This window comes from Mirounga leonina, unplaced genomic scaffold (assembly GCF_011800145.1).
Source record: "Mirounga leonina isolate KUSES-001 unplaced genomic scaffold, KU_Mleo_1.0 Mir_151, whole genome shotgun sequence".
Taxonomy (NCBI): Eukaryota; Metazoa; Chordata; class Mammalia; order Carnivora; family Phocidae; genus Mirounga; species Mirounga leonina.
The window spans coordinates 95,124,132-95,136,347 of record NW_023270377.1 but is presented as its reverse complement, the minus strand read 5'-3'; the positions used below and the strand labels follow the sequence as shown (position 1 = coordinate 95,136,347).

Genomic DNA, 12,216 nt, shown 5'->3' with positions numbered 1-12,216 from the left:
TCAGTCTCCTAATCCATCCCCAATTTGTCTTATTTTTAACACACAAATGGGGACATACTATGGATATTGTTTTGTACTTGCTTTTTTTCACTGATTGTTTTGTAAATCTTTACATATCAGCACTTAGGTTCAATTCATTTTTTAAAGCCTGTGTAGTGTTCTGGTATATATATATATATATTTTTTTTTTTTAAAGATTTTATTTATTTATTTGGGAGAGAATGAGAGAGAGAGAACACATGAGAGGGGATAGGGTCAGAGGACGAAGCAGACTCCCTGCCGAGCAGGGAGCCCGATGCAGGACTCGATCCCGGGACTCCAGGATCATGACCTGAGCCGAAGGCAGTCGCTTAACCAACAGCCACCCAGGCGCCCTAGTGTTCTGGTATATTATGTTCCAATCCATTATGTGACATACTGGGTAGAACATAATGTGTTTTAACCATTCCTTATTGATAGACATTTTAAGTTTCCAGTCCTTTGCTTTGTAAATAAAATAACATTGAATATCCTCCTATATATCTTTGCATGTATATGTAAGTGTTCTGTAGGTTAAATGCCTACAGAGTCCATCATAAGGACTTTACATTTTGATAGAGAATTGCAGTATCATTCCCCGTGGAGGGAACACAACTTATATTCCCAACTGTGTATATGAGTATGTATTGTAGAATAGTTAAATTGGACACTCGTAGTCCTATATTATGATAAAAGCTATGTTTATCCTTACCTAGGATGGATTTTTCAGGACCTCAAGAAGGTTTATTTTTCAGATATACTTTGACACTCAAGTGATTAAGAGTACTAATGGTGACAGCTCAGTAGCAGTAAATCAGTCAGTAATGAAACAAACATATCCCTTAAATTCTGGGTGTTCTTGGCAACAAAACAAGTGTAAGAAGCATATCTCTATATATTTTACATATTTTTAAATCATAAGAAAATACACATTTAAATCAGAAGCCATAATCTGCATGTAGGACGATTCCCTTTTTTTGCGGGGGGGGGAATCAGGGCTATCGTATGTTTAACTATAAAAAGTACAGGAAACATACATAATCCAAGTGCTGAGTAGTAAGCTACAGATTTCAAAGTGTGGTTGTGAGCTTTTTTTGTAAATTAAAGATGTGTAGTTGTCACTCATTGTTTATTTAAAAAAAATTGAGGTGCACTATTAAACCCATATACTGTACCATTTGTATAGATGTTGAATGATAGCACCTAGTTCTCTGTCTCAGCATTTCCTAAAATGTGTCCCTGAAATAATAGATGACAAAAGGATTCAACCATCAACTAAATTGGGAAAAGTTGGTGTAAGTCAAACAGTTTTCTTCTTAATACTTTGTTTCAGACTCTTCATGATTGTACTTTGTGTTATAAATCTCTAAGAACATACGCCACATTAAAAAAAAAAAAAATTGACCTCCTGAATGTCTTTTCACAGAGCAGCTCATGTAATAGGAACCACTAGCGCTTGAGTTCTCTTTACTGCACTGATAAGAACTAATGGTACAGCCTCTGTTGGATATGTTGAGTGACACTTTATCGAGAGATAGGCTCTTTTATTGCAGGACAGTATTAATTCTATCATACACCGAGCTAGAATTCACTAGTCTAGAATTTCCATGGGTCTGTAGTCCTAATTATATACACTTTGGTTTTATCTTGGCTTTATAATTTCTTTCCTTCCTTCCTTCTTTCCTTCCTCCCTCCCTCACTCCCTCCCTTCCTCCCTCCCTCCCTCCCTTCCTTCCTTCTTTCTTTCCTTCCTTCCTCTGCCTGCAGTGTGGGGCTCAAACTCATGACCCTGAGAACAAGAGTGTCATGCTCTACTGACTGAGCCAGCCAGGCACCCCTTTTTTCTTTTTATACACTCAAATTATTAGTCTGTATAAATGGCTTATCTATTTGGTATAATGCTTCCTTTCATTTTTTTCCTTCAACTACATAAAATTATGTGCAGAATGATATTTCAAAATTTGATACCAACATTGATAGTTCAAGGTGAAAATAAAATGAAGAACTTAGGTTTTGGTTAGGACAATTGCTAGAAAAAAGGAAAGCAACAAGGAGTATCCTTAAAACATTTTCAGTTCTTTTCAGTGCTAAGCCAAACCAGAGGAGCAGCACAGATCTGAAGACTCTTTTAGTTTTCATGAGGGTGAGATATTTTTGCTTTGGTGACAGACTCGAAGGTGGCTTATCACTTTCTTCAAAGTCTATGTTGTGAAGTATTGTCCTGCAGTTTAATAAAGCTATTTTCTTTGTTAGTTAAGTATCATCACAAAACTTTAAGAACTCTTTTGACAGTTTTATAAAAAATGTTAATGAAATAGAAGCTGTACATCTGAAGTTGATTAATATCTATAAGCATATCTTGAAAATAGCATAAGAGTGTGTGTGTGTGTGTGTGTGTGTGTATATATATACACAAAGTACTTGGACAGTTTTACTCTTATATATTTGGATTTTTAATATTTGAAGGTAAACTTTAAGAATCATCCTAGTTGCTTTATTGTGTCTCAGTCTGTCCTAAGCTTTTGTCTTTACTCCTGATCTTTCATGCCTATATTTTCTTTGGTTGCTTTACTTTTTTAATATGGAAATGTGTATTTTCTTTTTTTCCTTTTTAGGGGCTGCTTTCTTACCTCATCATTGATAGGCACACTTGCACTAAGCCTTACAATACCTCTGTCCATAATAGCTGACATGTGTATGCAAAAGGTAAGGCAAACTGTTTATTAGATATTTCAGATAAATTTTTTTTGAGAGAGCATGCGCAAGAGAGCATGAGTGGGGGGAGGGGCAGAGGGAGAGAGAGAAGATCTCAAGCAGACTCCCTGCTGAGAGTGGAGCCCCATGTGGGGCTTGATCTCATGACACTGACGACATGACCTGAGCTGAAATCAAAAGTCAGACACTTAACCAACTGAGTCACCCAGGCCACCCCTATTTTAGATGAATTTTTAAAATGGAGATAATGAAAGTTAGGGCATGTGATTAAATTATAAGCAGTACAACCATGAATAATAGTTGATGCCTGCTCTGCCTCTCTAAGGTGCTTTACTATGTAGATATATAAAAAGTACCAAAGAAACAAATAATCTCTTACATTTTTTTCTTTTTTTTTTTTCTTAATTTCTAAGTTAAGGACAGTATCTTTATATGTAGTTCTCCAGTTTTGGAGCTGATTATTCCATATTTCATTGGTAAGTCAGTGGTATAGAATAGGGGATGGGATATATTTTATTATTTAAGTAGTAGTGTTTTGATTTCTAGGATAAATTCCAAAGATTCCTTAATACTGTGATACCGTTATAGATATGAGCAACATAGGAATGTTTCTCAGCAAATGCTCGTTTCTGTCTGGACTTAGGAGGGCAGGTGCTCTGTCCCTCTTCTATGATGTCCTGGTCTGGATGCAGGGATTTTTTTTTTTTTTTAAGATTTTATTTATTTATTTGACAGAAAGAGAGACAGCGCGAGAAGGAACACAAGCAGGGGGAGTGGGAGAGGGAGAAGCAGACTTCCCGCACAGCAGGGAGCCCGATGCAGGGCTCGATCCAGGACCCTGGGATCATGACCTGAGCTGAAGGCAGACGCTTAACGACTGAGCCACCCAGGTGGCCCAAGGATGCAGGGATTTTTATGATAAACATTGGGAGTGATAACATCACAGAAAAGAGAATCCCTCCCCACAGCATGAAGGGAGGAGTTTCTTTAGTGCTTCTGGGGGTTAACAGAGAAAAGAGGCATCCCATATATACAGTACTAAAAGATGCAGTCATTTATCACTCAGTTCAAAGTTTACAGACTTTTTTTTTGAGGTTTTGTTTTGTTTTGTTTTTTAAGAGAGAGAAATAGTACGAGCAGGGAGGGGCAGAGGGAGAGAGAGAGAATCTTAAGCAGGCTCCATGCCCAGCTGGAGCCTGACACAGGGTTTGATCTCAAGACGGAGCTCAGTGACACAACCCTGAGATCATGATCTGAGCCAAAATCAAGAGTCGGATGCTTAACTGACTGACCCACCCAGGTTCCCCTGAACTCCCAAGTATTAAATAACAAAATGGTATGTGTGTGTATGTGTGTGTGTGGTTTGGTTTAATAAAATTTTGAAGAGGAAATACTTGAAAGCCCAAAGGCTTAAAATATGTAGAAGTTATAATCAGATTTTTAAAGTGATTTTTCTTTAGATCTTTGTGCAGTTCTTAGGATAAAGGCAAAATACTGTAAGTGATATGTATTCTCTTTACTTAAAAAACAGTTGTGTGCTGGTATTTACTTTGTTTCATGGCTCAGTAAATTCTTACTTATTTGTCATGGTTAAAAACAGAGAGCTTCTCCTTAATTGAGAATTTTCTTATGTACCATACATTTTCAAAGAATATGAATATTATAAAATGTACAAAACACTAAAGTTACACATCATTAGATTCTTTACAGATTTGAATAATATTCAGGTCCTCCCACATCTCAGGATCTTGAATATCAATCAAACTTGCTCTAGTGAAACTGGGAAAGTATTGTTGTTAGAGGATTTTGGTAGACTGCTGTGTAAATGAATTTTTCTGTACTGTATTTTGAAAACATCAGCTTTTGCAGATTTGAAAAATAAAAATTGAAAGTTAATTTTAGGATTTTTTTTTTTTAAAGAACTGTCACAGGGGATCTAATTTTATTAAATGATTATGTAATTTGTTTAATCAAATATTTTAAGATAGGGCAAAACACAAGAAAAAGGAAAATGAAAATAAGTAAATGATTGATTGAATAATTACAAAAACATAACTAGGCCTTTCTCGATTGTCTTCACATCTAGAATTAGACAACCAGTTAAATGAGTCGGGTGTGGGCCTTTGGTGGGTGGTGGGAATTGAGGGTAGGAAGATACCTTCTGGGAAAAGTGACAGGGTGTGCCCCAGAGCTGTAATAGAAACAGGAGAGGGGCACCTGGGTGGCTCAGTCAATTTAGCAGCTGCCTTTGGCTCAGGTCATGATCCTGGGGTCCTGGAATCCAGCCTGGTGTCGGCGTCCGTGCTCAGCTCCCTTTCTCTCTGCTCCTCCCCTCTGCTCGTGCTCTCTCTGTCTCTGTCTCTCTCTTTCAAATAAACCAGGAGGAAAAAAAAAAAAAAACAGAAGAAATCTACTTTCATGGGGTTTTTTGATTCTAATAGCTAACTGTATTTATATATAGTTTCTGAAATTTCGGCAGTTATCAATATCTTTTGTGCCTAAAATAAATTATGTTAACCTATTTAATATAATTGACATTTTGTGTAATAGGAAGCATCTCTGATTGTATTCAGATTTATATTCAGATATATTCAGGTTTTAGATATTTTTTGTAATGTAGATAATATTTTGTTAATAAATGTCTTCATTTCGAAAAATTGTCTTCATAGCTTGTTGGAAATCAAATTAGACGTTTTTTATTGTGTGGCAACATAAATTACTGCATTGTTACAGGTGAACTTTGTCTTTAACAGTCAACTAGGGAGGGTTTTACCTACGTTTACAAAGTTTGCTTTTACTCAGTTATAAAATAGGGTTTTAGTTGAATATTCATGAAGCCACTCTTATCAACTATATCTGCATTTTTAACTTTCATTAGTCATAGTTTTCATACTTTTTCTGATCTTGGGTCATTTAAGTGCGTTGTGGCTTTTCTTGATTATATCTATATTCTGGCAAATATTCCAAGAATATGTCATACCCGTAATTTGATAACAATGTGAAGGGTGTTTAGTTTCTCTTACTGACTGCTCTTTCCTGGGTCTTAGACTGACAGCCTATGTGTGTATCATACAAGCAGGACATGCATGTTACAAGTTGTCAGTGATTATTCTTGTGTTACGCATTGTGAGTCCCTCATAAAAATATTCTCATAAAACCCCTTTACTCTGACTAATGGTGCTGTGAAATGGAGTAGCACCCACCAGAGGGAGTCTTGCCTGTGATTCTAAACCTCACTTTTTTTAACACTTAAAGAGGGCAAAAACAGTTTTTTGCTGTTATAAGTAACATAGGAGTTACTATTTTCATCATTATTTGAAAGCAGATCACACCAGTGGGTTGCAGTAAGTCTCAATCTGTGCAGCCTTCTTTGACAATTGTTTTTGATCTTTGCTGAACCTAGATGGTAAAGGTAAAGTCATGAAAGGAAAGAATGATTTTTTTCTTCACTTTATGGCATCTCATTATTTTTAATTTTCTTGAGAACCCTGATAAAATGATGGATTTTGATGATATCTGAGGGGCTCCTCACCGCTGGGGTTCTGCTTGCTGCTTGTCTTCTCTGGCTCACATTTCTTAAGTAGTCCTGTTTGTTGTCTTTATTTTACTTAGCCATGATTTCCTTTTGAAATTTTTCATTTGTTACTACAGAAACAAACTAGTTTTAAGAGTCAGGATTAGAATTCTTTTTGCAAATTGTTAATAAAAGGTTTGCAAAAATTACACTTAAGAGTTTATCTGTTTTTGGTGCTGTCTTCAAGAAGGAACTGTAACATATCACAGCATATCACAGCATATTGTAACATATTTTTTAAAAATGAGTTTTTGAAGGTGACTTTAGAAACTGAAGGGGAGGATCTACTTGAGAGTCAACAGTAATCAGTAAAGAAAAAATGGGCATTGTGATGTGGAAGACAAAGCTTAACGTTTGTAATTCTGCTCTCGGATATACTACACCTAATAAATGAAAAGCATGCCTTCTGGCTTTCCTTTAGGCCCTTTTCTAAGCAAGACGTATTTTGGTAATTTAAGCAAGTGGAATCATACGTTGAAGTTCTGAATCCTCATATTTGACAATAACATACTGTCAATGCTTAGTATTCTCAGTGTTTTAACTTATTCCTGCAGATTCTTATAAATGGAAAACTTACATTAAAGGAGAAAATTGTCTTAATAATAATTGTGGGTTGTTTTTTTCTTTTATTTTTAGGTGCAGTTTTCATGGTTATTTTTTGCAGGCGCTATCCCTGTATTTTTTTCATTTTTTATTGTGACTCTCTTATGCCATTACAATAATTGGGATCCTGTGATGGTGGGAATCAGAAGAATTTTTGCCTTTATATGCAGAAAACATCGAATTCAGAGGTAGGTTTGGTTCCAATATAACTTTTAAAAAATATATTCCTTGCTAAATAAACTGGAAATCATACGCTGGCCTAATTTTTAGACATTTTGTGAAGAAATTAATAAAAGATTATAATTTGTATGTGTACTATGCCAGGTAAAATAAGTTGTTCAGATCCTTTGGGTGGTAAGATAGTTTCTTCACAACTACTTTAAAAAAATGTTTTGATTTACAGGTAAAACCAAAGTGCTTACTGTTTTGCTATAATGAATTTAAATGTAGAAAACTTTCACTGGTGTGAATAAAATTTATAATAAAATATAACACTGCCTCAATTTTTTTCAATTTCTTTCTTTTTGAAAAGATTTTTATTTTTATATCCTATTATAAAAAGAATTTGGAGCAAATTATTGGGAAATCTTGCCCTAATCTTAGTTCTGACCTCAGAGATTCAGACAATGGAATAGATCATTTTCACGGGCTCCTTTCAGTTCTAAAGCTTTTCTTAACTATTGTCTTAAATTTTTTTTTTTTAAGGGTTCCGGAAGACAGTGAACAATGCGAGAGTCTCATTCCTATGCATGGTGTTTCTCAGGAGGATGGAGCTAGTTAGCTGTTGTCTGTAGTCCAGGTTTGTACATTAACTAGCATTAGTATTGAATAAGGTTCTTTATTCCTGTAATGATCAAATACAAAATTGGTTTTCCATAAATAGCTTTTTCAGGGACGGTATAGTCTAGAGGGTAAGGGACAAGCTCTAGAGTCACACTGCCTGGGTTCCAATTCTAGCTTCTCCCTGTACTAGCTGTGTGATCTTATGCAAGGTCATGAACCTGTCTGTGCCTCAGTTTTCTTATTTGTGAAATGGGGTTACAGTAGTCCTTCTCTCATAAGATTATTGGAAGTATTAAATACTTGGTAAGTTTAAACTGCGGGCAAATGAAATGATGCCAAGTTTAACTATTACTTTTATTCATGCTAAGAATCATCATTTTATGTAATGATACATTTTAGAAAAATATTTTTCCTCTAGTATAAAAGTAGAAAATGTATTATTTTGGTGTATATCCAGTCTTTTTTCTATATATATGTGTGTGTGTTTTCCATAACTAGCATAGTGGATATCCTGATTCTTTGACTATGCTTTTTCACTTAATGTTTCAAGAACATTTCCTCATTCTTAAAAAATTTTAAGAAATATTATCTTTTATATTTATGACATGACAAATGAGTACATGATATTTTATCTTTCACTGAATGAATGCTTGAAATACATCCAGCATATATTTTTGGCATGTATAAAAGTGGTTATGTATTCATTTAGAGTGGGAGATCGCAGTAAATTACTGAAATTCGAGAGATTCAGGTCCCTTTTATATTGAAATGTTTCCTGATAGCAACTGAGCTTCCCTTCCTCACCTAGAACATTGAACAACTCCTGTTGACTCCTTGCACTCAAATTGGTCTTTGAGCCTTAAGTGCCACTGTCTTCATGGCAAATTCACCTCTAACCTAGGGCTAATTGTCTTGGTTCTGGGTTCCTTTGTCATTTTTTATTCTAGTGTTTATTGTTATGATGGTTATACGTGCACATAGTTCAGAGAGTTAGAATTCTACAAATTTTTTGTACAAAGCATCTGCCACCTCCCCTGCACTGCCTGTCCTGCTTCAGTTCTTGCCCTACTCTGAGGAAGCACTTTAAACTCTCAGTTGTTTTGATCCCTGCCGCCCCCCTTTAGGCATCATCAGTCGATTTTCCCACTTTGGTAGATGAGAATAGATTACTTTCAAGTTTCCCCCTCCTCTGCCTCCACCCCATTTGCCTGCCTTCGCACCTCCTAATCCCTGTATCGTTATTGTGTACTTCTGGATAGATCTATAAGCAGTGTTTACCTTGTTATGATTATATAAATGTTACTTTTACCTGAGTCATGTTGGATTGTGCCTGGCATTTCCCCAGTCCAGAGACCCTCTATTTACCCCTTTTAGAGAATACACCTTATATCTTCTCCTGGGATGGAGAAGAGGCACTTGACGAGCTGTGAAAAGTAATGCAGGGCATCTGAATGTCTAACTGCTTTTTCTGTAAACCATGCTAATTTTCCTGTTTTTAGTTGTTTCTTCACCCCTCCTTTTAGAAATATCTGGTTGGCAGTTGTTTTCTTGTCTCTGCTCTTCTCTTTGTCCATGTGATTTATTCCTTTAAAAAAAAAAAATCCCTTTATTGTTGTTCTACTGAGCTTTTGGGGACAGAGTGGAACTAAATATGTTTACTTGCCATCTTCAAGTTAAAAAAAAAATACATGTAGTTATTCTTTAAAGCTTTTTAGTACTATAATTTATGTATACTCTCCCTAGTATGCTGTGCATTATTCCCATGTTCACCCTCATACCCACCCCTACCCAGGCAAGGATTCAATATTTTTGGAAGTTAGGGCTGGATAATGGGGAGATAGTGAAGATGGACTACAATCACGTGTAAAGGACAGGTGTGGCAGGAGTCTTTGTCTCCATGAGGTAATGATGGAGTATGCCATGGATAAAACTGTTACTATGCAGTCTTAAAGCAGTGTTGCCTGTCAGCCTTCGACATTAGTATGGAACTTACTTCTGTGAGTTTTTAGTACTCACCTCCAGTTCCACTATCCAGTTGTTAAGTACATAAACTGTGTTTGATATATATTTCAATGTTAAGATAATTTGCTTTTTGCAATATAAACTACAGAAAATTAAGGCTATGACAGTTGGAAACTAATGATGATTTTGTGTTTCTTTTTATTTTTAGCTTGATAATGGAACATTATGCAGCGAAGAGACAATCTCTGGCAAGTTTTTGTAGGAAATGTTTCAGTGCCTAGTCTGAAAAATAACAGTTTCAGTTCTTTGGAACTCTAAAATATATTTTCCTCAGATCTGTTTTCTTCATTTCATAATGAAGTACTTTGCTATGTAGCTGTGTACATATCACTACAGTTATAGGAATTTCCAATCCACAGTTCCTCTAAAGGACCAACCTGCCTTACACATCTCAAGGAATTCAGCTGATGAAATAATTTGAACTAATCAAGGAATAAAATTCTGATGTTCTGGAGACTTTATTTTCACATATTATTTGTTAAATGCTGGACTATATTATGAAAATGTTTTCAAGAAATCATTTAAGTATATAGATCAGTGTTTCTTAACAGATAAAGTGATGAAGTAAGCTGCCTATAATAGGTACGGATTATATTTTTGAGTTTTCATAGAATATTGCAAATTAACAACACAGAAAAAAATGCTTAATTTTATGCAAATGTGTCCATGTAAATTTAGTGGGACTTTAAAGAGAAAACATATTTGAGAAACGTCTGGTTCACTCACACTACATAAACTGTATTATCCTTTCCTAGCATTAGGTGCCTTGTATTTTAAATCTGTGACAAACCATGACAAATTTTTAAAGGGGAAGTATTATTGTAAAATGGAGAATTATGTATTTCTAAAGGCTCTATTGCTGTAAATTTAATGGATAAAGCTCTGCTTAATTAGAGTTTTGAAGAAATATTCTCTCTTCAATTAAGACGTTTTCATAATGGAATGATTTGAGTTGAAGTGATAAAGAGTATTATTAAAATAAAATGTTTGTATATATGTATTTGTGTATGACAGATCTATTAATTGGTTTCTGATTTTTTTCATATATAAATGCCCAATTACTCTAGAACTGGATGCCTCTAGTTTTCCTAAATAAATGTTTAATGGCTAAAATACCAAAGAAGGCAAAAAGAGATTCTACTTTAAAAATTTCATTTGAATTTTTCCTCTACCAAGCTTAAATATAAAATACTCTTAATTACAACTCTTAAACTTAGCTTTTATGTGTACTTCTTGTGCAACTGCCCCTGTTCACTGTAGAACATCAGTGGATGAACATGTCTCTGGATTCATCTAGACTTTTGATGAATCACCCATTTCCTTTTCAAGTTGTGTGAGAATAGTGCATTTCTCTTAAAAATTTCTTAACAGTTCTGACGTTTTAAATTCCCTCTGCAATAGTTAGCTTCAGTTTGTCTTAAATTCTTAAAGTTGTTTTGGTGTTACCATGAGTCTAAAATGGAGTTTAGCCATCTTTTTGCTTGTCGTGAGAACTTTTGTATTAATTTAAAAGACTGTTTATGATAATTAAGTTTAAAAAACAAACAGCTGTTCTATTTGGCGCCACCAATAATTCTTGTTAAGCTGAAAGTAATACTGATTTTGTTACCTTGACTTGGAAAAGGCGTGTAAAGAATGTGGACTTCTAAGGAATTTTTTTCTTAAAAAGAACTTAATGAAGTAAAATTTCAATTGCTCAAAGACTAATTTCAGTTGAGGTTTATTATCTAGATACCTTTACTTTCTGTTTTTGCTGTTTGACAGCTCACCACTACCTTCAGCAAATTACAGGGTAAGATAGTTGAAACAGTGAAGGTAGAATTCAACTTTTAAATTATTCTTTAAAAATGGTAGGAGATGAGGTTGAACTTAGAGATTTTTGGTTATTCATTGCTCTATTTACATGTCGTACAGATCAGGTGTTGTCACTCAGGACTCAATCAGCCTTAGTTAACATGCTGGATAGATCGTGCAGAGGACTTCTTCCACTAGGCTGCTGGGATTCTTTTTGTTTTGTTTTGTGTATGTGTATGTGTATGTGTGTTTTAATCTAAGAACAACCTTTGTAGAAGAAATCATCATTAAATCAGTTAACTGCAAGTATGAATTATTGCTGCTTTGCTCACCTATTACCTTTTCTACCAAGTTTTGTCTGAATGATTTTTTTATTTGAATACTGCAGTCATGAAGAGTAAGCAATTGAGGACTTCCTTCCTGCATCTTTGTAGTTAAGGGTTCATCCTCTCAATAGAGTTGTAGATTACTTCCATTCTGTGATTTCCCAGAAATGTAGGTGTCAAGGCCCTCAGATCACAGCAACTGCATTGCCGGCCTTTGGAAATGTTGGGAGGGTTACATTCCGGTAACTGCTCATGTCCTTCCTCTGTTAGAGCAGTGTTGGCCTACAGTCTTATTTTTCTGAATCTAAAGACCAAATAGTGATTTCTGATACCGTCTTTCAGTCTTCTACTTTTCTTCCTATATGTAATTTAAATCCCACT

The 12,216-nt window shown here is 35.1% G+C and overlaps 1 protein-coding gene across 2 annotated transcripts in view; it reads left to right on the top strand.

The window, feature by feature from the left end:
- Positions 1–10,927, top strand: part of SLC35F5 (solute carrier family 35 member F5) — a 38,368-nt gene extending 27,441 nt beyond the window's left edge. For both annotated transcript variants that reach the window (XM_035008162.1, XM_035008163.1), the window contains 4 exons: positions 2,634–2,724; positions 6,944–7,098; positions 7,616–7,709; positions 9,864–10,927. In XM_035008162.1, coding sequence (XP_034864053.1) covers positions 2,634–2,724; positions 6,944–7,098; positions 7,616–7,691 — 322 coding nt within the window. In that variant the 3' untranslated portion in view covers positions 7,692–7,709; positions 9,864–10,927. The remainder of the gene's footprint in view (positions 1–2,633; positions 2,725–6,943; positions 7,099–7,615; positions 7,710–9,863) is intronic.
- Positions 10,928–12,216: the final 1,289 nt, after the last annotated feature.